This window comes from Acinonyx jubatus, chromosome B4 (genome assembly GCF_027475565.1).
Source record: "Acinonyx jubatus isolate Ajub_Pintada_27869175 chromosome B4, VMU_Ajub_asm_v1.0, whole genome shotgun sequence".
NCBI lineage: Eukaryota > Metazoa > Chordata > Mammalia > Carnivora > Felidae > Acinonyx > Acinonyx jubatus.
In genome coordinates this window covers 127870894-127897712 of record NC_069387.1, presented here as the reverse complement: position 1 = coordinate 127897712, position 26819 = coordinate 127870894, and the positions used below count along the sequence as shown (strand labels likewise).

General features: G+C 51.2%; 1 protein-coding gene across 1 annotated transcript; it reads left to right on the top strand.

Annotated features, from left to right (window-relative positions):
* Positions 1-5215: 5215 nt before the first annotated feature.
* LOC113602739 (apolipoprotein L2-like) lies at positions 5216-18165 on the top strand. Its single transcript, XM_053226746.1, is given in 5 exon segments — positions 5216-5529; positions 12049-12091; positions 12275-12381; positions 13315-13433; positions 17010-18165. Coding segments are annotated over 2 exon segments (972 nt in total). The 5' UTR covers positions 5216-5529; positions 12049-12091; positions 12275-12381; positions 13315-13320; the 3' UTR covers positions 17869-18165.
* Positions 18166-26819: the final 8654 nt, after the last annotated feature.

The following is a 26819-nucleotide window of genomic DNA, read 5'->3' as shown; positions in this document are numbered from 1 at the left end:
ACAGAATCCGAAACAGGCTCCAGGCTCCGAGCTGTCAGCACAGAGCCCGACCCGCGGCTCGAACTCACCAACCGCGAGATGGTGACCTGAACCGAAGTTGGACGCTAAACCGACTGAGCCACCCAGGACCCCTGTATTTTTTGCTTTTTTAAAGTTTATTTATTTTGAGAGAGAGAGAGCACATGCGTGCCTGCACAGGGGAGGGGCAAAGGGAGAAGGAGAGAGAGAGAGAATCCCAAGCAGGCTCTGCACTGTCAACACAGAACCCGATGCAGGGCTCGAACTCCTAAACCGTGGGATCATCACCTGAGCCAAAACCAAGAATCAGATTCCCAACCCACTGAACCACCCAGGTGCCCCTGTCCTTTTTTTTTTTTTTTTTTAAGTAATTCATTAAAAATTTTAATTCCTGGGGCATCTGGGTGGCTCAGTCAGTAAGCGTCCGACTTCAGCTCAGGTCATGATCTCACAGTTCGTGAGTTCGAGCCCCGCATCGGGCTCTGTGCTGACAGCTCGGAGTCTGGAGCCTGCTTCGGATTCTGTGTCTCCCCCCTCTCTCTGCCCCTCCCCTGCTCATGCTCTGTCTCTCTCTGTCTCAAAAATAAATAAAAACATTAAAAAAAATTTTTTTAAACACTTTCTCTGTGCTGTGGGACCGCATCACCATTGGTTTTGTTTGTTTTTGTTTTTTTTGTGGGTTTGTGTTTTTTGTAATAGAATTTCTGATTTAAGCTTTGATTGCCAGAGCATCCACTTCAAAGAGGGCTATCTGCATAAACACGGTTAGATAAGGAGCTGTCTCCCCCACCAGAGGCTTCTTTGTCTTAGAAATCTTAGGTGGCCCCTCAGGTGTCTCCCTCTCTCTCTGCCCCTGCCCTGCTCACACTCTGTCTCTATATTTCCAGAAGTGAGTAAATATTTAAAATATATATATTTTTAAAAAAAGAAATCTTAGTTGAATTCGATAACTGACCATTTAGGTCGCTTGTTTTGTTTTGTTTTCTCCCAAGCTTTCTAGTCACCAATAAAGAGTGAGCCCATGGGGCGCCTGGGTGGCTCAGTCGGTTGAGTGTTCGACTCTTGATTTCGGCTCAGGTTATGATCTCAGGGTCGTGGGACCGAGCCGCACATTGGCTCTGTGCTGACAGCGTGGAGCCTGCTTGGGATTCTCTCTCTCTGCCCCCCTCTCTCTGCTCTCCTTCCCCACTCGCCCCATGCATGCACGCGCACACTCTCAAAATAAACATTAAAAGAAAAGAGCGAGCCCTCAAAACCCTAGGCCCCCACCCTCAGCCCCAGTAAAAGCAGAAGCCCAGGCCCTTGTACACGCGCTTTCTCTACCCGTGAACTTGCTGCGTGATCCCAAATGTGCTGATCAAGTTCCTGGTCTGGTAAGCAATAAACCCGTATTTTTTTCAGTTTCTCGCTGGTCGTTGCTGCGGGCCACCTTGCAGTCCTAATGAGAACCAAAAGGCCGTGCCGACCACAGCATTGGTTATCAGTTAGGCCGAGACCAGACACAAAATACCCATCGGTCCACATAGCTCTTTTCATCCTGTAGAACCGAAACTCTGCCCCCTCAAACGCCCGCTCCCCACAACCCCCTCCATAGCCCCTGGCCCCCACCCGCCGCCCACCCACCGTCTACTTTTCGTCCTTATGAATGTGACCAAGTTCCGCATCTAAGCGCAATCGTGCAGTATCTTTCTCTTTCGTGACTGGCCTATTCCCGGAGCATAATGCCCTCAAGGTTCAATCCATGTTGCAGCAGGTGTCCGGCTTTCCTTGCTTTTTAGGCTGAATAATATCCCACCGTGTGGGTGGACCGTGTTTTTCTCACCCGTCCATCCTTGGATATTCCGCTATTTGGATATTGTAATGCTGCTCTGAACACGGGAATACAAATTGCTCTTGGAGGCTTCTCTTTCTGTTATTTTGTGTGTATACCCCCAAGCAGAAGTGCGGGGTCGTGTGGTAATTTTTTTTGCCCGATGTTCACCTATATGTAAATTTTTGAGGAACCGCCATACTGTTTTCCACAGCAGCTAGATGCTATTGATGAGGAAGCATAAGGCAGGCTGAGTACAAGGCAGCACCCACCCCCGCCCCCAGGTGGGATCTGTGTGATATTCCTCAGACACTCCTGGCTACCCAAGAACAAAGGAAAGGGGTTTAAGTGCTTGCCATGTGGGAAACTAAGGCAAGTGAAAAATTAACTTCCCTTACTGTCTACAGCCCATTGCCAAGTCCTGGAAACCAACAGAGTGACCTCCCTCTAGTTGCTCAGCTCCCTTGATGATGACACTTTGCTGGGGCAAAAGAGAACCTTGGCTTAACATTGTTCCAAACTCGAGGATCCTAGAAGTCTACTTCCTTTATGTCAGCTGCCCCAGGATATATGCTGGCAATCATGCTCCAAGCTTATGCCCCCCATATGCATCTGAGGGGGGGGTCTCATGACTGAGGTTTTATTAAATGGTGATAAATGGTGTTTCCCTAGCAACAGCTAGCCCCTCAAGGTCCTGGAAACCTGGCTTCCAAAATTCCTTAGAGACATACTCTACCCCTGACCCCCTCCCAACCGGAAGGTATATAATGAGTTACCCTTCACAACCCCAGTGCAGTTCTTTCTGCCCAAGGGTCCTGTCCCCATGCTTTAATAAAGTCACCTTTTTGCAAAGACGTCTTCAAGAAGTTTTTCTTTTCGATCTCCTGACTGCTGGGGGTAGAGGTTGATTCTCGGCCCCCCCCCCCCCAACACACACACACACACACACACACACACACACACGCCCGGGAAATGTCTGGTGATGTGGCTCTCACAGCCCATCCCCACGCCCACCATGGCTTACTCATCCTGTTTGGGGACCTGCTGAACTTGAAGCTGCTTCCTCTGGGCTGAAGTTTATTTGCAACACCCTCAGTACTTTCCGACTTGAAATCATTCATCTAAATTGATTACGCAATTAACCTGTTTTCAACTGGAATCCAAAAGCTGCTTTATTCACTCTGAGAATGCGTCCAATTCTCTTAAACCTCATACACACATTAACATTAACCACACGTCTACCTGCCTTGGCTTCAACATACAATTATTAAGACGATGCTTTTGAGTTTGTCGTCTGTAATTAAAAAAAAAATTCTTTTAGCGTTTATTTCTGAGAGAGAGAGAGACAGAGAGAGCAAGCGGAGGAGGGGCAGACAGAGAGGGAGACACAGCATCGGAAGCAGCCTCCAGGCTCCGAGTGGTCAGCACAGGGCCCGACGCGGGGCTCGAATCCACGAACCACGAGATCATGACCTGAGCCGAAGTCAGCCACTTAATGGACTGAGCCACCCAGGCACCCTGAATTGTCATCTTCATACTTTGTTGTAAGCCTTCCTGAACTTGACAGTTGCTACTCGGCGCCCGATTTTACCACCGATGTGAGCAAAGGCAAATAGCATTTGTCCACTGCGTGGTGCTAACGGCCTTGCAACGCATGACCCAGACCCGTGGCTCCCCTTCCACGTCCCTCGAGTGACCAGGTGCCATCAGCATGGATGCATTCACCACACTCTGAAATCCTAAGATGTCTGTCTCTGCCAGCCACCCTGATGACTCCAGATGTCCCCATTGTCACATGCCCAGTTTACAGCTCCCCACTCCCCACCCCCCCACCCCCGCCACTGTCCCTAGAGAAAGGGAGAACCAGGAGGTGGGGTCCCTGCTCTGAAACATACGAGTCAAGTGCTCGCTTTGGCAGCAGGTACACTGAAACATACAAGTCATAATGTCCAGCGTGGCTGAACCGAGCCTGCCTCCCCAAGGGATGGAGAGACTGCGTGGGGGTGCTAGCTGTGTGCCCGCCTGCTGACTCCCCCCAGCCTCCACCAGATGATGCTGGGGGACACCTCCCTCAGCAATGTTAGGGTCCCTTTCCCACTGAGTTGGGATTACCTTTACAGTGGGCTGAAATTGCTTGCTGACCAACGATTTTGCCCCAACCCCCCCCCCCCCGCCACCCCCACTCTGGAACTGGAGTCATCCTGGGTGACTCTTCTTGTGATCTTGGGAGTCAAGTTGAGCCCTACTTTATAGTCGCTAGATCTCTAGGGTCCCCAAGTGGGGGGGGGGGGCTCAGCACACATCCCTGGAGTCAAAAGATGCCTAATCCTCACTTGACGTGTCTGCAACCCCAGCCTGGTTGGTGGAGTCCATCCGTGTTGGGAATCCATTCTGCGTCCTCAGTAGATAATCAGGCCGCGGGTGTATGGATAGTTCATTGAATTCTGTACCTCACAGTGGTTTTTATCTGGCCATCAAGCGGAAGAATCAGGAGGAAGGGGAATTACAGAAAAAATGACCAGAAGATCACGAAACAAGCAGAGGTGGACAAAACATAACTCGAAGCAAGTGTCAAGGGTCGAAGTGACAAAGTGCCTTTGAGCTTGGCTCCCTCCCCCGCCCTGCCCTGAGCTGCTGCACGCAAGCCACCCCCTCTCCCCTCAGTCGTGTTTCCTCATCTGCAAACTCACACCCGTCCCGGGCCCACCGTCCAGCCCTGTGTCCATGCGTCCCCCCGGAACCACACAAGGGAGGAAGCCTAGCTTCCTGCTTTCATTTTCCATTTCTTGACACTCGCCTTCCTGGACAAGTCCTGCGCTTAGAAAGAGGTCTGTGGTCAAGCAGAACTAAGCAGAGGTTAGAAAACAGCAGCCTGGCCTCAGCCCTGTCCTGCAAACAGCACTGGCCGCCAAGGACGGGCCTCCTCGGGCACTGGGGCTGTCCCTGCCATCAGCGACAGGTCTGGTGAGACCTGATTAGATCCAAAGAGGAGACACGGACACCGTGGCAGGGTGGCATGCGTGCCGCGGGTTTAGACTCCTCCCACCCGGTGCCACGGGAGCACGGTAGGGGACAGCGGACTCTGCCTGCGTGGAGGCTGGAGGGCTTCTCAGAGGAGGTGATGCTAGATTCGGGCTTTGAAGTATAGGCCTGATTTTTCCAGGTGGTAGAAGCAGGTGATCCTGGCGAAGGATCTGCCAACCCAAATGCCTAGAGGCCACGCGGGGATGGCATTGAAGCAGCCGCAAAACGGCAAATGTGCAGCGAGCATCTGGGTATGTCTGGCGTCGGTCCTAAGTGCTGGCGATAGGGAGGTGGATAATGCCAGAAGTGAGGTGGGTGGGGCAGAGAGGAGGGGCCTGGGGACAGACCCCCGTGGGGGCGGGAGCAAGGGGTCATTGGCTGAGGGTTCCTCGGTCCCTCAGCGGCAGGTTTTCCTTCCAGAAGCCCAAGGCAATAAGGGCTGGGGCCAGAAGGACCTGGAACGTCAAATCTGAGGTTCCTACTTGAGGGGGTGGGACGGGCCCTGTGCTTGTGTGTGTCCATCCTGAGTGGCTCTGAAATGGAGACTTTCAGTTTCCCTTTCAGTCCCATATATATTTGGGCCCGGAGTTGTGTGTTAATTACACACACCGCAGGTGACTGGGTCCACACGGCTAAAGAAAAGCCGGACGGTGTTCAGCTCAGAAGATGATTCCTTGGTAAGTGTGGAGGGTGGGAACCCCTGCCCCTCTACTCACCCTCCAAACAGCTCTTGAAGGAAGAGGGATCCTAGCTCGGATTTCTAGCCCAAGGTCGTGCCCCCAAAGAGCGGCATAGCCAGGATTTGAAGCCGGGTTTGTCTGACTTCTCCCCCTCCACCCCCGTGCCCCGAAACAGTGGAGAGGGAGGGGGGCACTGCTCATCCCAGGTTCCAGACTGCCTGCGACCTGAGCAGACCCCAGGAGGGAGGTGGATATCGGGGAGGGGGAAGGTGTGGGGAGTGGGCAGGGGTGCTCATCCCTTTGGGGAATTTGGAGGAAGCAGAGGAGGTGAAGGAGGGCAGGTGAGTGGGAGCCTCTCCCTGCGGTGACCTGACTGGCAAAGCATTTCTTCTGAGATGCAAACGATCAAGGACTCAAGGTCGTGTCACCCACAGTGTCTCTGGGCCACCTGCTGGGTGCCAGGCTCTGCGGGGAAACTGAGGGCCAGAAAGGGACCTTCTGGCCCAGGGTGCCTGGACCGGGAGACAGAGCAGGACGTCCGGGCTTCCCCCGCTGCCCCGCGCCGGGCCCTCTGTTCCGCGTGCCGTGGGGCAGTAAGAGGAGAGGCAGGCGTGGGTGCCCCTGTCAGCAAGAAGGGAGGCAGTGCCGGGGTGACAAGGGCCACATTGTGATACGGTCCCACCTTTATACTCTTAAAACACCAAGCTGGGGACTCCTGGGAACGACTGTGGGGGCGTGAACTTACCCCTGTGTGTTCACACAGGCCGAGTCAGACCTAGTATGTGGTCGTTAAAATCTCATTTCTCCCCAAACATCTGGTGTTCCCTTCCACCCTGCCCGCCAAGAGCCGTGTGACCCTGGGCGAGTCCCTTCCCCTGGCGACTGTTTGTTCACATCTTTTAAAAAACTGGCTTCAGTGTTTTCATGTTGATTTGGAGGATCTCTCGCGTATCATGCCTGCCCCGCTCTTGTCTGTTCTCAGCATCCATCAGTCGTGTCTCCTAAGGTGTCCTGTGCAAGTTTCCTTTTTTTTTTTTTTTGAAGTTTATTTACTTTGAGAAAGTCAGAGACCTGTGGCGCTCGGAGGAGGGGCAGAGAGAGAGAGAGAGAGAGAGAGGGAGGGAAAGAGAGGATTCTAAGCAGGTTCCTTGTTGTCAGTGCAGAGCCCGATGTGGGGCTCGATCCCATGAACAGTGAGATCATGACTGAACTGAAACCAAGGGTGGGACGCTTAACAAACTGAGCCACCCCAGCGCCCCTGCAATTTTTCATTTTTAGCAGGTCAGATAGCTGTACCTTTCCCTTTGTGGTCTGGGATTTCCATCTTGATTAGAAAAGTTAGCCCCAACTCAACATCATTATTATTTTAACATTTCTTCCGGGATATTTGTAGCTTTTTCTTTCTAGCTTACGTATGGGTTCTGTTGGGACTGAGCGATTGATTTTTGAAGAGTTTATTTTTTTTAAGTAATCTCTATGCCCCACGTGGGGCTTGCACTCACAAGCCCGAGAGCAAGAGTCGCACGCTCCAGTCACTGAACCAGCCAGGCGTCCCATTGTTGGGGTTGATTGATTGAGTTTGTACAAGCTTTTTGGTTTTTTCCTTCTCTTCCTCCTACTCCCAGATGTTACTTGTCCCCCCCTTCCCCCTCCTCTCCCTCTTCCTCTTCCTCCTCCCCCCCCTTCCTCCCACTCCTTCTCTTTCTTCAGAACGTCTTTAATGGCTGCCACTGCAATCCAAAGGAACACGGCTTTTTTTGTGTGCTTTCCAAGGAGCAGTAAGGAAGCGGCCTCCACCCTTCTCCCCAACGGGCAGCAGTTAGTGAACAAAATTGGGCTAAGGCTGGAGGGAGCTGGGCCCGACATCCACACCTGGCCTGGCCACCCTGGGGGGAGGGGAGGCTTTGGAAGGCACTTTCTGGGTCTCAGGCATCGGAACACCCATGTTTTTCTGCGGTTTCCTCTTCCTCTGTCTCCTCATATAAAAATATTATGGCTGGAGTACGGAGACACCAAGAAGTGAATGGAAACTCTCAGAAATCTGAGAGGCCTGTCAAAAGCGCACTAAATCAATAGGGTAATTTGTATCAAACCTGAGGCACAGTCTTATTTGTTCTCGGCCAGAAAGAGCTTCTCGTCAAGATAGACAAGAAAAACAAAGAAAATTACTCAACGGTGAATGAAACTGGGGTGTGCCGTGACTCCTACACCCCAGATCTTAGCCTGGCTGTGCCCTGGAGGGCAGAGGGTGCCCCCGGGCAGAATAGGAAATGTGGCAGGGAACAGACAGGGCCTCTGCGTGCTCAGAGTGGAGGAAACAGAAGGCTGCAGAAGATACAGAGAACCACGGAGAGGACAGAGCGCAGGCAAGGAGAGCCTGGAGAGTAACAGGGGTCGGGGGAGAAGCAGGCAGGGGAGGGAGCCTTTGAGCTGGGCATCTAAGCACAGATCAACGTTTACAAGTTAAGGAGGGTGGGGAAGGGCTTTCCAGGGGGAGGGAGCAGCCTGAGCACAGGTGTGGAGGCTGAGGTTAATCAGAAGCAAGGGGCAGAACATTGGACCTGCTTGGGCAGTAGGGCAAACGACTCTTGATCTCGGGGTTGTGAGTTCAAGGTCCGCGTTGGACATGGAGCCTACTTAAAATAAAAATTTTAAAAGAGAAAGGAAAAAGAAAAAAAAAGCAAGGAAGCTCGGGGTCCGTGAGGGTGCCTGGACCAAGGCAACGAGGAAGACAGGAGTAGCAGCGACAGGGGGATGGGGCGCCAGGCTAAGGAGCTTGAACCTGGTGCTGTCTTCACCTCCCCTTTCCCTACCCGAGGAGGATATCCCGCAGCCACTTGCAGGGAGATGCTTTGGTGAGAACCTCTGCCCTACCGCATCTGGAGAGCTTAGAGCTGGTGAGGATGGGAGGGCTCCCGGTCTGGGCCACGTCGTCGCACGGGACAGGCCCCTCTCTTCTCCTCCTCCCCACAACCTGGCCGGGAACTGACCAGTCAGCAGGCTAGTGAGGACCCCCCCGCCACGTACGAACCAAGCAGGAGGGAGCAACGTCCAGGATCAAAACCCAGCAGACACCCAAGACAAGGGTCAAGGCCAGGCCAAGAACAGCACAGGACGGGAAGGATGAGCCCGAGGGTGCAGACACATCTGCAAACGTTTGGTGTCATCCAGGGTCTGGTTCTGTCTACCCACGCAGTCCTCCTGGCCTCTGGTGCTCATGCTTCATGATGTCACTTGGCGGCCTGGGCTCCCAGGGTCATGCAGCATTCAAAGCAGAAGGAGGAGAAGGCAGCCAGCCAGATCTCCTCTCCCGCCTGTCCCTTGCAGCAGGAAGGCCCCAGACCCCCCCTAAACCGACTTCCCCTTGTGTCTTGTTTTGGCCAAGGCCGGGCCGGACAGTCGCCCGTCGCTGCAGAGGCGCCCAGAAAACACATACCTGGTGTCCAGGCCCCGACATGAGAGGCAGCAGGGTGGGGGGGGAGGCCGGTGGCCTGGGAGGAGGTGGAGGTGCATGGGAACTGGCGGGCTGGAAAGCAGCAGAGGCCGCGAGCATTACTTTGTTGTTAACATCAAGGCTGAGAGCAAAGATCAGTAGCTAGAAACGGATCAGTGTCAGCAAATGACCAGGGCAGCAGTGGCTTGGACAGAGGAAGATAACCTGCTGGGAGCCGGCCGCACCCTTGCTGGGCCTGCCTTGATCCCCTGACAGCTGCCTGTGTGCGTTCTTTCCTCCTCGGTAGAACCCATGATACCCACCGTGTAGATCCACACCCTTACCTTCCGTGCCCTTCAGCCTGAAGCCGCCAGGCACACTCCTGTGGTTGAGGAAGAGGGCGTTAGAACTGATTCTAGGATCTGGGCTTTGAGGGAGGCTCTTAAGGAAACAGGGCCGCTCTAGATGGGGTGCTGTGCTGCCGAAAGGGGGGGCATTTCTATCAGTGCGTGTCTCAGTAATCTTATCTATTCCAGGAGAGGACAGAGGGCGATGCCTGGCTCAGTCGATTAAGCTTAAGCGTCTGACTCTTTTTTTTTTTCTTTTTTTTTTAATTTACATCCAAGTTAGCATCTAGTGCAACAATGATTTCAGGAGTCGATTCCTTAGTGCCCCCTTCCTCATGGAGCCCCTCCCCCCTCCCTCAACCCCTCCAGGAACCCTCAGTTTGTTCTCCATATTTATGAGTCTCTTCTGTTTTGTCCCCCTCCCTGTTTTTATATTATTTTTGCTTCCCTTCCCTTATGTTCATCTGTTCTGTGTCTTGAAGTCCTCATGAGTGAAGTCATATGATACTTGTCTTTCTGTAATTTCGCTTAGCATAATACCCCCCAGTTCCATCCACGTAGTTGCAAATGGCAAGATTTCATTCTTTCAGATTGCCAAGTAATACCCCATTGTCTATATACGCCACATCTTCTTTATCCATTCATCCATCGATGGACATTTGGGCTCTTTCCAGACTTTGGCTCTTGTCGATAGTGCTGCTATAAACATGAGGGTGCGTGTGTCCCTTTGAAACAGCACCCCTGTGTCCCTTGGATAAATGCCTAGTAGTGCAATTGCTGGGTCGTAGGGTAGTCCTATTTTCAATTTTTTGAGGAACCTCCATACCGTTTTCCAGAGTGACTGCACCAGTTTGCATTCCCACCAGCAGTGCAAAAGTGTTCCTCTTTCTCCGCATCCTCCCCAACATCTGTTGTTGCCTGAGTTGTTGACTTTTAGCCATTCTGACAGGTGTGAGGTGGTATCTCATTGCGGTTGTGATTTGTATTTCCCTGATGAGGAGTGACGTTGAGCATTTTTCCTGTGTCGGTTGGCCATCAGGATGTCTTCTTTGGAAAGTGTCTATTCATGTCTTTTGCCCATTTCTTCACTGGATTATTTGTTTTTTGCGTGTTGAGTTTGATAAGTTCTTTATAGATTTTGGATAGTCACCCTTTATCTGATATGTCGTTTGCAAATATCTTCTCCCATTCCATCGGTTGCCTTTTAGTGAAGCATCTGACTCTTGATTTCAGCTCAGGCCATGATGAATCTCATGGTTTATGAGACCCAGTCCCATGTTGGACTCTATGCTGAAACAAATATGCATAAAAAAAAAAAAAAAAGGGAGAGAACAGAACAAGGACAAAACTTGCTAGAGAAGTAACAGTCATTCTTTTTAGCCAAGGGAGGGAATATTACCTGGAGGGAGTGCCAGGCTAGCCAGCCAATGTCAGGGCCTCTTGTGGTTTTCTTTCTCAGTCCCTTATCACAATCATATAATAAATAGAAGGGGGAAAATGCCCATAGGTATATATGTATTTTTTAAGTTTATTTTGAGAGAGAAAGCACTAATGGCAGAGGGGCAGAGAGGAGGGATCAAGAGAGAGAATCCTAAGCGGGCTCCACACTGTCAGTGCGGAGCCTGACGCGGGGCTCGAACTCATGAACCATGATCATGACCTGAGCCGAGATCAAGAGTCAGATGTGTAACTGACTGAGCCATGCAGGTGCCTCCTGGCCTTTCCTTCCTGAGCCAAAGTCAGCTGCTCAACCAGCTGACTGAGCCACCCAGGTGCCCCCAAAATGCCCATATATATTAAGACTCCCTTTCTTATTAAGATTAATTATAACTACCTTTTTTCACCTTTATAGCTACCTTTTTTTTGTATATTTTGTCTCATTTGCCCTCATTTGAATATTATTAGGAACTCATGGCTTTTCAATGACTCAGCCTGGCCCAATTAAACATGATCATAATGATCATTATCTATTATTATTATGTAATTTGTTGGGACTTCCTCATGGGTGCCCTGTTGAGCACGGCTCTGAACCTCCCTGAAATCATCCTTGCCCCCTGGAGTGTGGACATTGCAGACCCGTGGAATCCAGGAATTCAGTTTCCCCCCCAAAGAGTCTTGCTACCTTTGAGTAAGAAACACCCACGGGTGCCTATGTGAGTGGGTGACATATTGCTAGGAAATATATCTGTTGAAGGTTAGAGTTCACTCTATTCTAGTTTAACTCATGTTATCATCCCACTTTTTTTTTTAACGTTTTATTTATTTTTGAAAGAGAGATAAAGAGAGAGCACATGCATGTGAGCAGGGGAGGGGCAGAGAGAGAGGGAGACACAGAATCCGAAGCAAGGCTCCAGGCTCAGAGCCGTCAGCACAGAGCCCGACGCGGGGCTCGAACCCACAGACCGTGAGATCATGACCTGAGCCAAAGTCGGACGCTCAACCGACTGAGCCACCCAGGAGCCCCAAACCTTAAAACAAAATAAGATGGCAACCCCAAGAGCACCCCCTCATGGAGTGTGTGTGACTAATCAGTGAGGGAACCATAAGGAGCCCTGCCCCTCCTAGATACTTGATCCATATTAGCTATCGTCAGTTAATCAACACAGATGTGCCTGACCTCGAGTAACTTCTAGAACATTCCGTCCCATCTTTTCCTCTGTGTTTGGTTTTATTGCCTCTATAGCTTCTCAGATGGCAGTCTCCCTCTCTGATTGTCTTCTCCTTGTGCCCCAACAGGACAGCAGGACTGTGACCTGGCTTGGGAACAAGCTGGAGTGAGGTGAGTAACCTTCCTTAAATAGCAGCCAGTAGAGGCCAGGAGACAGACGGACATATCAGGTTAAGTCCCTTTTGGCATTTGTGACCTTCCCAGAGGGAACTACCAGGGACCTGGCCCCTTGCTGCTCCCTGTGGTCACCGCTGGCTCACACTTGACCGCACAATTTGTTCTCCCTTTCTCAAGGGTGAAGCGACCCCTCCTTCCGACCGGGACGCAGACGCAAGCTGGGGGGAAAAGTCTGAGATCCCACTGCTGGCACCATACCCAAGAAGCCTGTGGGCTCTACCCAGGTAGTCACCTTCCAGATGATTCCCGGAATTGGGGGAGTGCCTCCAGCTGAGTTAACCCACAGCAGAATCAGTCCCTTGATGATGAGGGACTGATGAGTGTCCTGGGCCCTTCAAGAGGGACCAAGGGGGAGCCCCCACCCTTGGTCCGGGAGTCCATAGGGGCCCCTCCCTCCTGTCCTCTTCTCAGGGTCATGGCAAAGGTGCTCACTTCCTCCCTCCCCCTGCCGCCCATCCAATGACCCAGAAGTGAGGCCGGGACAGCCCACAGGAGGTGGGGGACAGCAGGGGGGAAGGAGAGAAGGGAGTCCTGAACTAGTCACCTTGGAGGCTTCTCCTGCCCTCTTGACCTGTCCAGCCCGGCTGGGGACGACTGTGGGGCTTTACCAAGCCATTCCCTCCAGCTCTCGCCCTGCGGCCGGCCTGACTGCTGGTCCGCGAGGGACGGTGGGCCACTGAACTGGACCCCAGGGTGGCCTTGGCCACCTCCCACCCGTGTGACCCGGGGTGCCTTGCCTAACCTCACCTGTAAAATGAGAATATTCTCTTATGTTGTTGTAACGATCAAATATAATGTGTGTATGTGGTCTGGGCCGGGACCTGCCACACAGTGTGCTGGCCCTGAGTCTCGTTGCTGTCCCTTCTACACGGACCCTGTCAGCTCCAGGTGGAAACCTCCCCTCCCCCAGCACCCCCCGGCTGCCACCTGCCCATGTCTCAGGAATAAGCCCCCGACATATCAGATGTGAAAGCTGAGGCGAGGCCTGAGGGTATTCACCTCAATACCCCTGCCTAGGCCAGCTTGCAGTGAATACACAGATTTAGTGTTGTGGGTTCCCTCCAGCTAAGCCCCGGTTTCCTCTCTCCCTTAGCGAAGCAGGAAGAAGAAAAAACAAAACAACTCTTCACTTTTTTCTTTTCTTTCCCCATCCACAGAGCGATATGGAGGATATCATTGAGTATTTCCAGGACTCAGTGAGCTGGGATGACCTACATCTCCTGCTGACTGACCATGAAGCCTGGGAGAGCTTCATGGCTGAGGCCAACTTGTCCAGGTAGCCCCCCGGGGATGCCCCAAGGTGGTCCCCAGATCTCCGCGTGGCAGTATCCTCGAGCTGGGGTTGAGTGTGCTCCTTCTCAACAATCTGTGAGGAATACGTCTCCCATGGCATTTGCTGGCAGGGAATGGCCTCGGGTTGAGAAGAGATGAGACCTGCAGAGGGCAAGTTAGGTGACCTTGGGCCTGAACCTAAAGCAGACCTATCTCTGCCTTGGTTTCTTCATCTGTTCAATTTTATCGGGGAGAAACCAAGATAATGTACGTGAAGGGCTTGGCATTGTCACCAACACATAGTAGGTGCTCAATCAATGTTAACTTTTTATTTTTTTTTAAGCTTGTTTATTTTGAGAGAGAGACAGAGACAGCACAACTGGGGAAGGGGCAGAGAAAAAGAGGGAGAGAGAGAGAGAGAGAGAGAGAGAGAGAGAGAGAGAGAATCCCAAGCAGGCTCCACATTGTCAGCCCAGAGCCCGACTCAGGGCTCGAACTCATGAACCATGAAATCATGACCTGAGCCGAAATCAAGAGTTGGACGCTCAACCGACTGAGCCACCCAGGGGCCTCAATGTTAACTTTTTAGAAGATTGCCACGAAGAGACAGGGGCCAAGGGTCTTCTTCCTGGAGATGAGGGACCAGTCTGAAGAACGCTGACGTACCAGTCTGTGCCCCTGGGCATTTGGACTAAAGCCTTCCCTCCCCATCTAAGGAGTTGTATGAATACTGCAGGATCCTGCTGGCCCACGAGGTGGAGAGACTGGAGTGGAGTTGGACCAAGCTGTGTTGGATCCAGACTCTATCTCTGTCCAGCCCTGTGTTTCTGGGTGTGTAGTCTATTAGTCATTTGTTCAATGTAAACAGTAACTCATCCTGATAAGATTATGGCGAAGGCCTTAGCATGAACTGCAAGGTCAAAGGTGGGGGCCCAAGGGCAATCGTCTTGTCCAAAGGCCGGGATGGACAAGAGGAAGTCTAGGTTGGAGGACTAGGTAAACTTGGGCAGCAAGGCTAGGACTGAGTGAAGCTCTCGGCACAAAACTCGAGGTCCTGGGAGAGGGAGAGGGGACATTTGTTCCCTTCCTTCTTTAATCTCCTCACCACTAGGCATGCAGGGCCATGGCGGGGAAGGGTGTTGTCTCCTCCATACTTTGCCTGGGAGCTGGGGGGTCTTGACCACCATTTGGAAGCCTCTCCTCTTCTTACAAATTTTTTTTAATGTTTACTTTTGAGAGACAGAGTGACAGCATGAACAGGGGAGGGGCAGAGAGAGAGGGGGACACAGAATCCGAAGCAACCTCCAGGCTCCGAGCTGTCAGCACAGAGCCCGACGTGGGGCTCAAACTCACGAACCGCAAGATCATGACCTGAGCCGAAGTCGGATGCTTGCCCGACTCAGCCACCCAGGCGCCCCTATCCTCTTCTACGTAGAGCGGCCCCAGACCAGTGGGAGCCAACGTGGCTCTGTGACAACTAGTGGCATCACAGGGGGCAGCTGCTAATTCTGTACTCAATTCTGGGGAGACGCACAAGTCCCCACCAGAGGGGAAAGTACTTCCTCCACCAGCTTGTCCAAATGCGGTCTTTTCAGGCTTAGGGTTTCATACAGATGGCTCTCCAAGTCTCTCATATTTTTAAGCAATTTCATAAAAGTTGCACATGGCGTTGATGTGCATGCCTATGAAGCTGTCACCAGCTAAGGTGTGAGTTAGGCTGATGACACCTGAGAGGTTGGGGGTGCTGGGTGGTGGGTCGGGAGTCAACGATGTGAACTGGAAGAGTCTGGGGGGAACCAGGGTAACGGACGTCCTGCTTCTCAGTCAGTTGGGGCAGTCACTGGGCTGTGGTCCTCAAACCGCCGTGAGGTTGGATGATTCCCTGAAAGTGTTCACAGAGCGCACTGAGAGCTGTCACACTCAGTCACGCTGTCTTCCAGGCAAGGGTGCAGGTGGCCACGGGGAGAGACGCATGGGGAAGGGTCTGGGAGGGTTTCAAATGCGAAGCTTCCGTCGTCCTCCTCCGGACGCGTGACCATCCTGCGTTCAATCTGTGACAGTGCAAATGGAGCATGGCCCACCAGGGAAGCTCACACTGTGAGAGAAAACACTTTGACGTTGATTAAAAAGACGACTTAATTCAGGGCTGTGGCCATAGAAGGGAGATCAGGCTCTGCTCTGGATACAGAGCTGGGGATTTATAGCCGAGGAGCGGGGCGGGGGCGGCGGATGAGAAATCACTAAGAGAAGAAGGTGGACGACGCTTGCTAAACGGACCCAGCAGCGTTCTTGCTGAAGGCAGGTCAAGAGCTTCCACATCAGGGACGCCTGGGTGGCTCAGTCGGGAAAGCGTCCGACTCTTGATTTCAGCTGAGGTCATGATCTCATGGTTCGCGAGATTGAGCCCCGTGCCGGGCTCTGCACTGACAGCGAGGCGCCTGCTTGAGATTCTCTCTCTCTCTTGCTCTCTCTCTTGCCCTCCTCTGCTCATGCTCTCTCTCACACTCAAAGTAAATAAAAAAAAAAAAAAAAAGAGCTTCCACATCAAAGGTGGGATTCGATCAGATATCAAAGGTGATCCGTTATCAAGAGTGGGAAGATTCTCATTAAACTGACCTAACAGGGTTCTTGCGAAGCCTGGGCACTATAGGCTGTCACGGACAGGACACAAAAGGCCAAGGTCGACAGGCTACATAGGCACTGCACCTAGTCAAAAAGAGGGCCTAGAAGATCAAGGAGAGAGTCTTTTAGAGTTTTATGGGGGCCCAATGACATTCACTGCATGGCTGACCTGTCATCTCCAGCCCCTCCTTGAGGTCACACCCATGCCTTTAGTTTCTAGTGCCTCTGTAGGTCAGAACCGATAGCACATGACCCAAAGCCCCCATCATACATCGTGATGTCAGGCCAAAGGCCCAGGCAAAGGAAGACAGTCCTATCCTTCTAGGACCCTTACCATTCCAGGCAGGGGCCTAGAGGTCACTTCCCAGTAGCCAAGGGCAGAGGGCAGACCTCTCTGTGGGTAAGGTTCATCCTTCCGTACACACTAAGCTTCTCCGAACGAAGGTTTTTCTGCTCCAATGCCACTTCCCTTTGTTCATCTACAAACACTGTGGCGCTGAGAGTGTTGACCTGCCCTTGAGCGAGAAGCCATCTTTCCCGAATACCTACCAGTTGGGGCGCCCGGGTGGCTCCGTCGGTTGAGCGTCTGACTCTTGATTTGGGCTCAGGTCGTGATCTCAATGGCCCAGACCCTCCTTGGGATTCTTTCTTTCCCTCTCCCTCTGCTCCTCCTTCCCCCCACCCGCCCCTCGAAGTAAATAAATAAATACCCTTAAAAACATGCCTCCCACTTAGAGCATCTGAAGAGGAGCACGTATTCATTCCCTGGCTGAGTATGTGTTATGGAGCACGAGCAAGGTACAGAACGTGTGTCACATGGCAAGAAACATTCTTCGCATCTGTCAAACTCTTGTCCATTTGATTTGTAGGGCACGTTCTGCGGTCGATGCGGGAAAGATCGAATCAAGCCCACTTGACAGCTAAGCTTTTCCTAATCGCTTGACCTTCACCTTTCCAGGGAGGAGGCAGATGTGCTACACGCAGGTCTGTGTGAGCTGGAGGCAGACCTGTGTATGGAGGGCAGAGAGAGGATCCAAAGAGACCACCTGGAGGAGAGGTTTTTGAACGAGTATCCCCGGTTGAAACGGGAGCTTTAGGGGCAAATACGAAAGCTCCACAAGCTGGCGGACAAGGTTGACAAGGTACACAGGGGCTGCACCATCTCCAACATCGTGGCCAGCTCCGCCAGCGTGATGTCTGGGGTCCTGACCATCCTGGGCCTGGGTCTGGCACCTGTGACATCAGGGATCAGTCTGTCACTCTTGGCAACGGGGGTCGGGCTGCGAACAGCATCTGCTGTGACCACTGTGTCCAGCAGCATTGTGGAGTACTCGAGCACATCGTCCGTGGAAGCCAAAGCCGGTCGCCTGGCATCAGCTGGCGATAACAGAGGGAAGACCATTGCAAAGGCTCTGTGTCAGAACACACCCCGAATGTTTTCCGTAACAAAGAGCTTCGTGCAAGTCCTGCGAAACATTGGAAAGAATGTTCGTGCCATCAGGCTAGCCAAAGCCAGTCCTCACTTAGCAGCCTGTGCCAAGAGGTTCATGACAGCTGGGAGAGTCTCAGTTCGAAGTGACAAGCGGGTGCAGAAAGTTTTTGGAAGCACTGTTCTGGCAATGATCAGAGGAGCCCGGATCATGGACGTGGGCACCGTGGGCACCTCCCTTCTGGTGGATGTGGCCAACCTTGTGGAAGAATCAAAGCACCTGCATCAGGGGGCAAAGGCAGAGTCGGCTGAAAGGCTGAGACAGCAGGCCCAGTTGCTAGAGAGCAACTTGAAGGAGCTCAACCGGATGTATGAAAGTCTAAGGTAGGGCCCGGCCCCGTGACCTCCAAACAGGGCAGGGAGCAGGGTCATGTGCGGGACAAAGGCATGGAGGTACCTCATGAGAGGGGAAGAGGGGGCCAAATAAAATTTTTGAGGGGCGCTTGGGTGGCTCAGTCAGTTACGCATCTGACTCTTGGTTTCAGCCCAGGTCACCATCTCACAGTCCGCGGGTTCGATCCCTGACAGTGTGTTGGGGCTCCTCAATGACAGTGGAGGCTGCTTGGGATTCTCTCTCTCTCCCTCTCTCTCTCTGCCCCTGCCCTGCTCACTCTCTCTCTCTCTCTCTCTCAAAATAAATAAATAAACTTAAAAAAAATTTAAAAATTTTTGGAATGTGGTGTAAAGGAGTTTGACATTTCTGTAGCTGCACACGGCGGGGGGGAGGGATTAATGGCAATGACAGGGGCGTCAAAGAGAAGGAAGGCAGGCAGAAGCTGGAAGAAGGAGGGAGGGGGCTAGAGAGTGAGGGGGATGGACCAAAGAGGACACGGAGGACATGGCTCAAGAGAGATGTGGAGGAACAAGCCGTGGGAAGGCCAGGAATACTACAGTTAGAATTGTTGGCACACAGAGAAGTGCCTCTCTGTTGACCCTCCCCATGGTTTGAGGGACATGCCAGCGAGGACGGACTCCCCCCTTGCTGAGGGGACTCCAGCCCTACCTTTCCTGTCTCGACCCACCTTAATCTTCCAACAGGCTCGCCTTAGGTAGACGGCGACTTCCTCGTGACGGTTGGTGGCCGCGACAAGGATGCTGGCCGCAGTGCTGGCGGTGGGGACAATGGCAGTGGGGTGGGGGAAACGTTTGGCAAGTTGCTGCTGCTCTTAGGGACCAGGGCACACCGAGACACCGATGAAGTTCCAAAGGCTGAGTTGGAATAGTGGTTGATTTGGGGAAAAAACAAAAAACAAAAAAGGGAAGAAAAGCAGAAGACGCCAGCAACAGGTCGAGGAATCTTGCCACATGTCGAGGAGATCAAGCAGCTTGGGGCCAAGAGACATCGCCTCTCTGAGCCTCAGTTTCCTCATCTTCTGGGGGGTGGGGGACAGTACTAGGCAAGATGGTATTTCAAAAAAATTTTCTTTTAGTTTAGAGAGAGAGAGAGAGAGAGACAGAGTGCGAGCGGGGGAGGGGCAGAGATTGAGGGAGACACAGAATCCAAAGCAGGTTCCAGGCTCTGAGCTGTCACCACAGAGCCTGACACAGGGCTTGAACTCACAAACCACGAGATCATGACCTGAGCTGAAGTCGGATGCTTAACCAACTGAGCCACCCAGGCGCCCAGCAAGATGGAATTTCAGATTCATGTGGCTCTCCCAGTCTTGTGTTCTATAAGCTACTTCAATAAATGTGGACTGATACAGCAGGCCTCTGTTGTGTTCATCGAGGGGCTTGCCTGGGCTCTGGACTTCCCTTCCCCATGGGCTCGTCTTCTGGGCTCTCAGGGAGCAAGTCCTCCATTGCTTTTTCCTCAGACCTCAGCACGCTGCAGGCCCCACTGGGACACCCAGGGGGAGCTTGTCCACATCGGGCTTTGGACTGAGCACAGGTGTTTTCCTCAGCTGGTGTCCAGAACCTGGGACTGAGTGATAGATGACGGTGTTTCTCTAGTGGGCAGGAGGGCCGAGTCTTGAACCCCACAGACTTCCTCCTCCCTCCCTCCCTCATGGAATGTCAAGCATGTCAAGGCCTTCCCTTCCCCACCAAGGAATCATGGCGATTCTCTCTCTCTTCTTTCTTTCCCAGACCCCACCTGACATCCCTTCTTCCCAGAACTGCCTTGTTCCAGTTCTCTCCCAGCAGGGTGGAAGGGAGGAAACTCCGGCCATCCTTGTCATGTGGCTGGTCGGATAAATGGCGGTCCTATGGGTTCACCAGACCAGCCATCAGATTCTAGGGGAAGGTGCAAAACACTTCGCTGAGCATTCAGGTCTAGCTGTCACCCAGGACTCATTACCAGTGATTTTCTGCACGGGGGTTAAAGAGAAGGATTCGCCGGGTATTTCCCCAACGTTAAGTAACCTAGCCCTTGATGTCTTTCCATGTGCCTCTTGTGCCTTGTCCAATTATTTAAGGCTCTACTCAAAACAAGTAGTATTGCTATTTCAGGCTTCCTAATCTTTGGCGAGTGGAATAATTCTTGGCTCCGTGGCCTGTTATTTTCCTCACCGCCCTTCATTCATCCCGTTACAGACCAGAACTGTAATGTGCAACCCCTCTGCTGTGTTCCCCAAGAGGTAGAGAGCCCTCAAGGCGTGAGGTTTGACGCCTTCGGATGGTTAGCATTGGGTATGGCCAGGAGCAACAGATCAGCCACCGCAAATTCTGTTCTTGGTATTCTTTGAAAAAAAATTTTTATGAGTTTATTTATTTTTTGGAAGAGAGAACAAGGGAGGCGCAGAGAGGGAGGGAGGGAATCCCAAGCAGGCCCACGCCATCAGCACAGAGCCCAGTGTGGGACTCGAACTCACGAACCGTGAGATCATGACCTGAGCTGAAACCAAGAGTCAGATGCTCAACCGACTGAGCTGAAACCAAGACCATGACCTGAGCTGAAACCAAGAGTCAGATGCTCAACCGACTGAGCTGAAACCAAGACCATGACCTGAGCTGAAACCAAGAGTCAGATGCTCAACCCAGAGGCCCCTGTTCTTTGTTTTCATTGAATGTCATCCACCAACAGGGAAGGAACTGGGTGGGGCCAGCCTCTGAGATGAAAGATCATAGGACACAGGGGCTGTCCTTCCCCATCATACAGTGACCGTGGATGTGGAGAGTTCCTGGTGTCTGCCTCAGCCGCAGGACAGTGGACCCCAGGGTTGTATCAGTGAACCAACCCCGGGGGGCTGGGGGCCCTGATCCTTCAGATGCTGTGACGTCTCCACTATCCTTCAAGTAGCGAAAAAATCTCAGTGGGATTGTTAAAAACCCAGCAGCTAAGAATTTGAAAGGCTCATATGTAGGCATCTGGTGGCTCAGAGGGTCAGGAGACTGGTTTAGAAGACAGAGTTTGTACTTGCCGTCAGAATGCGAATGCTGGGAGCGTCTAATCCTGGCACATCGAAAGATGATGTGTTAATTGAGCTGAACCCGCGGGGAGAAAGGCCGAGGGGTACACAGCAGGCTGGACAGACGCAACAGGCAGAAATCCAGCTGGCCCCTCGGAGGGCTCTTGAGCTGGGATCAGGAAAGACAGCGGTGTCGAATTGCTGCTAGATCTTGGAAGGGGCAGGGTCCAGAGAGGATGATGGGGACACTAACCCGCACGAGGGAGACGAGATAGAGAAAATGGCCAAAGGCTCTTTGCAAGGCTAGAGATGAGGGTTTGGTAAGAACCACGGAGGGAAGGCTAAGCTCTGAGCAGATTTGAGTAGGGAGATCAGAATGGAGTGTTTCAGAAGTGAATTCGTGAGTTTCACGGTGACAAGGATATAGCTGGGGAAGTGAGTCTGCACCTTGAGAAGCAAAGGCAGGGGGACGCTGGGATGTCAGAGGGACAGCGGTCAGGGAGGTTGGGACACACTCAAGGGGCTGGGCGTGGGAATCATGGGCGGTGTTTGGGTCCGAGTTGGGTGTTAGGCTGGTGGCAGATGAACTCACAGACAGAATCGCCCGGCTCCGGGAAGTGAGGGGCCAGATTTGTTTCCATGACAGAAACCACTGGTAGATCTAGAACTTCTTGGCTTCCTGTCTCCAGTGTGGTGGGCCCTGCGTGGTGGACGCCAGAGGCATGCGAACAATGGGAAACCGGGGCCTACACCCTGAAGAACAAGGAAGGAGGGCGCTCTGACCCAGAAAACAGGGCCGACACTACCCAGGCTTGAGAAGGAGCTGGACCACCTTAAGAAACCAGATAAGGTCATCCCTGGGCCTGTATGAAATGAGACCAGGGGCCAAAGAGGAGCCACGGAGGGTGTCCGAGGCTTGTCCCACCTCCACATGGAGGAGAGGTTACTGGAAGCAATGTTACCACAGCAGTCGCATGGGTCACCCAACGCCTGGAAACTCAAAGGCCCAAAGACGTGTGACTTGGGGAAAGGGCCGCCGATGGGGTGTGTTGGCCTCCTGACTAGAGTCCTACCCTCTCCCCCTTTGCTACACCTTGAATTTGAATTCCACAGCCTACTGGTCTCTTCTGAGTTATCTTCGTGTTCATCCAGTCTGCCGGATCCTTAGCTCACGTGAATGTTGGAAAGGTGTCCCAATGGGGCCTGCACCCCTCCCATGGCCACATCTGTCCCCAGGGTTACAGAGCTGTCTAGCCAATGACAGAAAGAATGAGGAGAGGGGACCTGGGTGGCGGTTGAGTGTCTGACTCTTGATTTCGGCTCAGGTCATTGATCCCAGGGTCGTGGGATTGAGCCTCACATCGGGCTCTGTGCTGAGTGTGGAACCTGCTTAAGATCCTCTCTCTCTCTCCCTCTGCCCTTCTCCCCCAATTGCACATGTGCTCTCTCTCTCAAATTTAATAAAAGAAAAGGAAAGGAAAGAAAGAAAAGGAAAGGAATGAGGAAAGGAAAGGAAAGGAAAGGAAAGGAAAGGAAAGGAAAGGAAAAGAAAAGAAAAGAAAAGAAAAGAAAAGAAAAGAAAAGAAAAGAAAAGAAAAGAAAAGAACGAGGAGAAAGCATTGTCTCCAGTAGAACCTAAGGAGTGACCTTTGGTGTCAACGTTGGCAGGACTTTTTTGTTTGTTTGTTTTAATGTTTATTTATTTTTGAGAGAGAGAGAGAGAGAGAGAGAGAGAGGCAGTGAGCAGGGGAGGGGCAGAGAGAGAGAGAATCTGAAGCAGGCTCCAAGTTGTCAGTGCAGAGCCTGACGTGGGGCTCAATCCCACAAATCGTGAAGTCATGACCCGAGCCGAAGTTGGATGCTCAACCGACTGAGCCACCCAGGTGCCCCTGGCAGGACGTTTTTATGTAGCTGAAGAAGTGGACCTGAAAGGCCAGTCCCCCTGCCATTCATTCTCATTCCTTCATTCCATCAGTCATTTGTTGAACACTCATTGATACCCTCCCCTTCTGTGTGCTTGGCACTTGCAACGTTCTGGGGACATAAAGATCAGACAAGGTCCCATCCTCTCTGGAGCTCAGGAACCAATGGAGCACTCACGTGGGCACAGTGCAGGAGGGGGAGGGGGGCTCCCAGACATAGCCTCTCCGTGTTCATTCCGTCCCTGCCCCTCCCTCAGCCCTTGTGCTCCAGCACCCCTGAAATGCTGGTAGCTTCCCCCACATGTCCCGGGATGTTCCTCCTCTGTTCCTCGGCTAGTGCCCAACTGTCTGCCATCTTACACGCCTGGTCCTCCTTCACCTGGCCGCCTCCTGCTTATCCTTCACGACTCCCTCAGCTCCTCAGAGGGAGCTCCTCAGACCCTCGGTGGGGATTCTAACGCTCCTCTTCTGGGCTCCCACAATCCCATGGGCTTCCTCTGGCATGACCTTGGCACAGCATATTCTCATCAGCTGCTCCATGAGCGTCCCTTCCTGCTGCAGGGACCTGGGCCGCTCTCTGCACTCCCCGGCTGCTGGAGATGTGGCCGTGGATGCTGTCGGACCCAAATGCAATGCATGTAACAGAAAGAGGGCTGGCTTGGCTTGTTTCTTGTCAATAGAATCGAGGTAAATTTTTACATATGACAAACTACATCCAACTCAAGTGCACAACTCAAGAATTAAAAATAGAACTACCCTACAACCCAGCAATAGCACTGCTAGGAACTTATCCAAAGGATACAGGAGTGCTGATGCATAGGGGTACATGTACCCCAATGTTTATAGCAGCGCTTTCAATAACAGCCACATTATGGAAAGAGCCCAAATGTCCATCAACTGACGAATGGATAAAGAAGATGTGGTTTATATATAATGGAATACTACTTGGCAATGAGAAAGAATGAAATCCTGCCATTTGCAGCAACGTGGATGGAACTGGAGGGTATTATGCTGAGTGAAATAAGTCAGTCAGAGTAAGATAGATTTCACATGTTTTCACTCACATGTGGGTCTTGAGAAACTTAACAGAAGACCATGGGGGAAGGGAAGGGGAAAAATAGTTACAAATGGAGAGGGAGGCAAACCATAAGAGGCTCTTTAAATACAGAGAACAAACTGAGGGTTGATGGGGGGGCGGGAAATGGGCGATGAGCATTGAGGAGGGCACTTGTTGGGATGAGCACTGGGTGTTGTATGTGAGCGACGAATCACGGGAATCTACCCCCAAAACCAAGAGCATACCGTAAACACCGTATGTTAGCCAACTTGACAATAAATTCCATTAAATAAATACATACCTACATACAATACAATAAAGGACAAACAAAAAATGATGGTTGAACTGAAAAAAAAAGCGTATTATTCAGAAAATTAAAAAAAAAGAATTTTAACAGCTGAAGCTTTAAACACCATCACGATACAGAACACATGTATGATCCCAAAAGATTCCTATTTCCAGCCCATTTCTCTCCCAGCCCCAGACAACCCCCGATTGGTATTTTGTCGCTATAGTGACACATATAAATTGCATGTACAGCGTGGAAATACTATGCAGAGAGAATTTCCTAGAATGGTATATAAATAGAATTACATAGCGTTTCCTGGAATTGTGTATAAATGGAATAATATAGTATATATTTGTACATACTCTCTTTCCCAGCGTAATGCTTTTGAGATTCACCCGCATCGTTGTGTGTATCGCAGTTCATGTTTTAAAACTGATGAGCGATGCGTATGGATATACCACATTTTGTTTACCCTGTTCACAGACATTTGCATTCTTTTCTATTCTGTTCTGTTGTTCTTTTCAAGGTTCTCTTTTTAAATCATCTCTATGCCCAACGTGGGGCTCGAACTCATGACCCTGAGATCAAGAGTCACACGCTCCGCCAAAAGAGCCAGCCAGGCGCCCTCCCCCCCCCCCCCGCCCCGGGGTTGTATCTAATATGAGGCCATTGTGAACAAGGCTGCTCTGTCCTACTCTTGGATGGGCATGCTTGCGTTTTTCCAGGGTACGTGCTAAGGGTGAAATGGCTGTGTCGTATGGTAGGTGAATGTTTACCTTTTGGAGAACATGCCAAGTAGTTTTCCAAAGTGGTTGTACATCTCAGGCTCTCCTCAGTAGTTCATGACAGCGTGGGTTGCTCCATATCCTTGCCAGTCCTTGGAATTGGTAGTCTTTTCCATTTTAGCCGTTCTGATGGGAGTGTCGCGGTGCCTCCCTGATGTTTCCATCTGCATTTCCCTGATAATAATGATGTCGGTGATCTTATCATGTGCCTGTGAACCATTCATCTATCTTCTTTGGTGAAGTGTCTGTTTAAATCTATTGCCCGTTTTAAAACTCGAGTTGTATTCTTATTATTGAGTTCTCAGAATTTTTAGTATACTCTAGATACAAGTCCTTTGTCAGATGTTGCGCTGAGATGGTTTTCTCCGGTTCTGGGACTTCTCTTCTCCCTCTCTCATTGTTTTGTTGAAAAACGAAAGTCTTTAGTTTTTATAAAATACCATTTTTATCAACTTTTGTCTTTTACGGTTCGTGCTCATTGAGTGTTTTCTAAGAAATCACTGCCTGGCCCCGAAGTTATGATTTTTTCTCCCACGTTTTCTTCTACAACTGTTAAGTTGAAGCTTATGCATTTAGCTTTTCTTCCTTAAGTTTATTTATTTATTTTGAGAGAGAGAGAGAGTGCAAGCAAGCAGAAGAGAGGCAGAGAGAGAGAGAGAGAGAGAGAGAGAGAGAGAGAGAGAGAGAGAGAATCCCAAGCAGGCCCTGCATTGCCAGCGTGGGACTTGAACCCACGAACGGTGAGATCATGACCTGAGCTGAAACCAAGAGTCAGATGCTTAACTGACTGAGCCACCCAGGTGCCCCCACTTTGTTGATCATCTTGAAGAACTAGCTTTTGGCTTTGATAATTTTCTCTGTGGTTGGTCTATTTTCTACTTCATAGGTTTCTGCGCTCATCTTCATGATCTTCCTTCCTTCGGCTTACTTGGAGTTTAATTTGCTCTCTTCTTTCTCGCTTCTTGATGTATCTTTCGAGATTTTGATCTAGAATCTTTGGTCATTGATTTTACGTTTTTCATATTTTCCGATATAAACATTTCAAGCTGTTGCATTCACTTCCTGCTACCTCTGTAACAAGTTATCACACACTTGATGGCTTCACACAGCAAATTTATTCTCTTAGAGTTCTAGAGGACAGAAGCCTGAAATCAGTTTTGCCGGGCTAACGTCAAGGTGTCAGAGGGACTGGTTCTTTCTGGAGGCTCCAGATGTGAATATGCTGTCTTGCCTTTTCTAGCTCCTGGAGACACCTGCATTCCTTGGCTCAAGACCCCTTCCTTGCATGACTTCGACCTCTTGCTTTGATCATCATACCTCCTACTTTCTCTTCTATAGGCAAATCTCCTCCTTCCTCCCTCTTATTTTTTTTTTAAAGATTTTATTTTTAAGTAATCTCTATGCCCAAAGTGGGACTCAAACTCACAACCCCGAGATCAAGAGTCACGTGCTCTACTGACTGAGCCAGCCGGGTGCCCCCCTTCCTCCCTCTTACAAGGGCACTTGGGATTACATTTTGTGCCCACTCATATAATCCAAAACAGTCTCCCTATTCAGGATCCTTGACTTCAGCACATCAGCAAAGACATATAAAGTAATAGTCACAGGTTCCAGGGATTAGGACACGGACATATTTGGGAGAGCCATTATTGAGGCTTTCACCACCACAAACATTATTCTAAGTAATGCTTTTGAAGCATCCCGCGAATTGCTATACATTGTCTCTCTCTCTCTTTTTTTTTTAAGGACATGAGAGAACCATAGTTATTTCACTTGGACAAGCATGATTCCTTTGCAGGCTGAGCACGAAAGCTCACGTGAGGAAAGTACCCATAACAGCAGAATTCATGTGCTTTTGTCCATGGGGAGCAGGGAG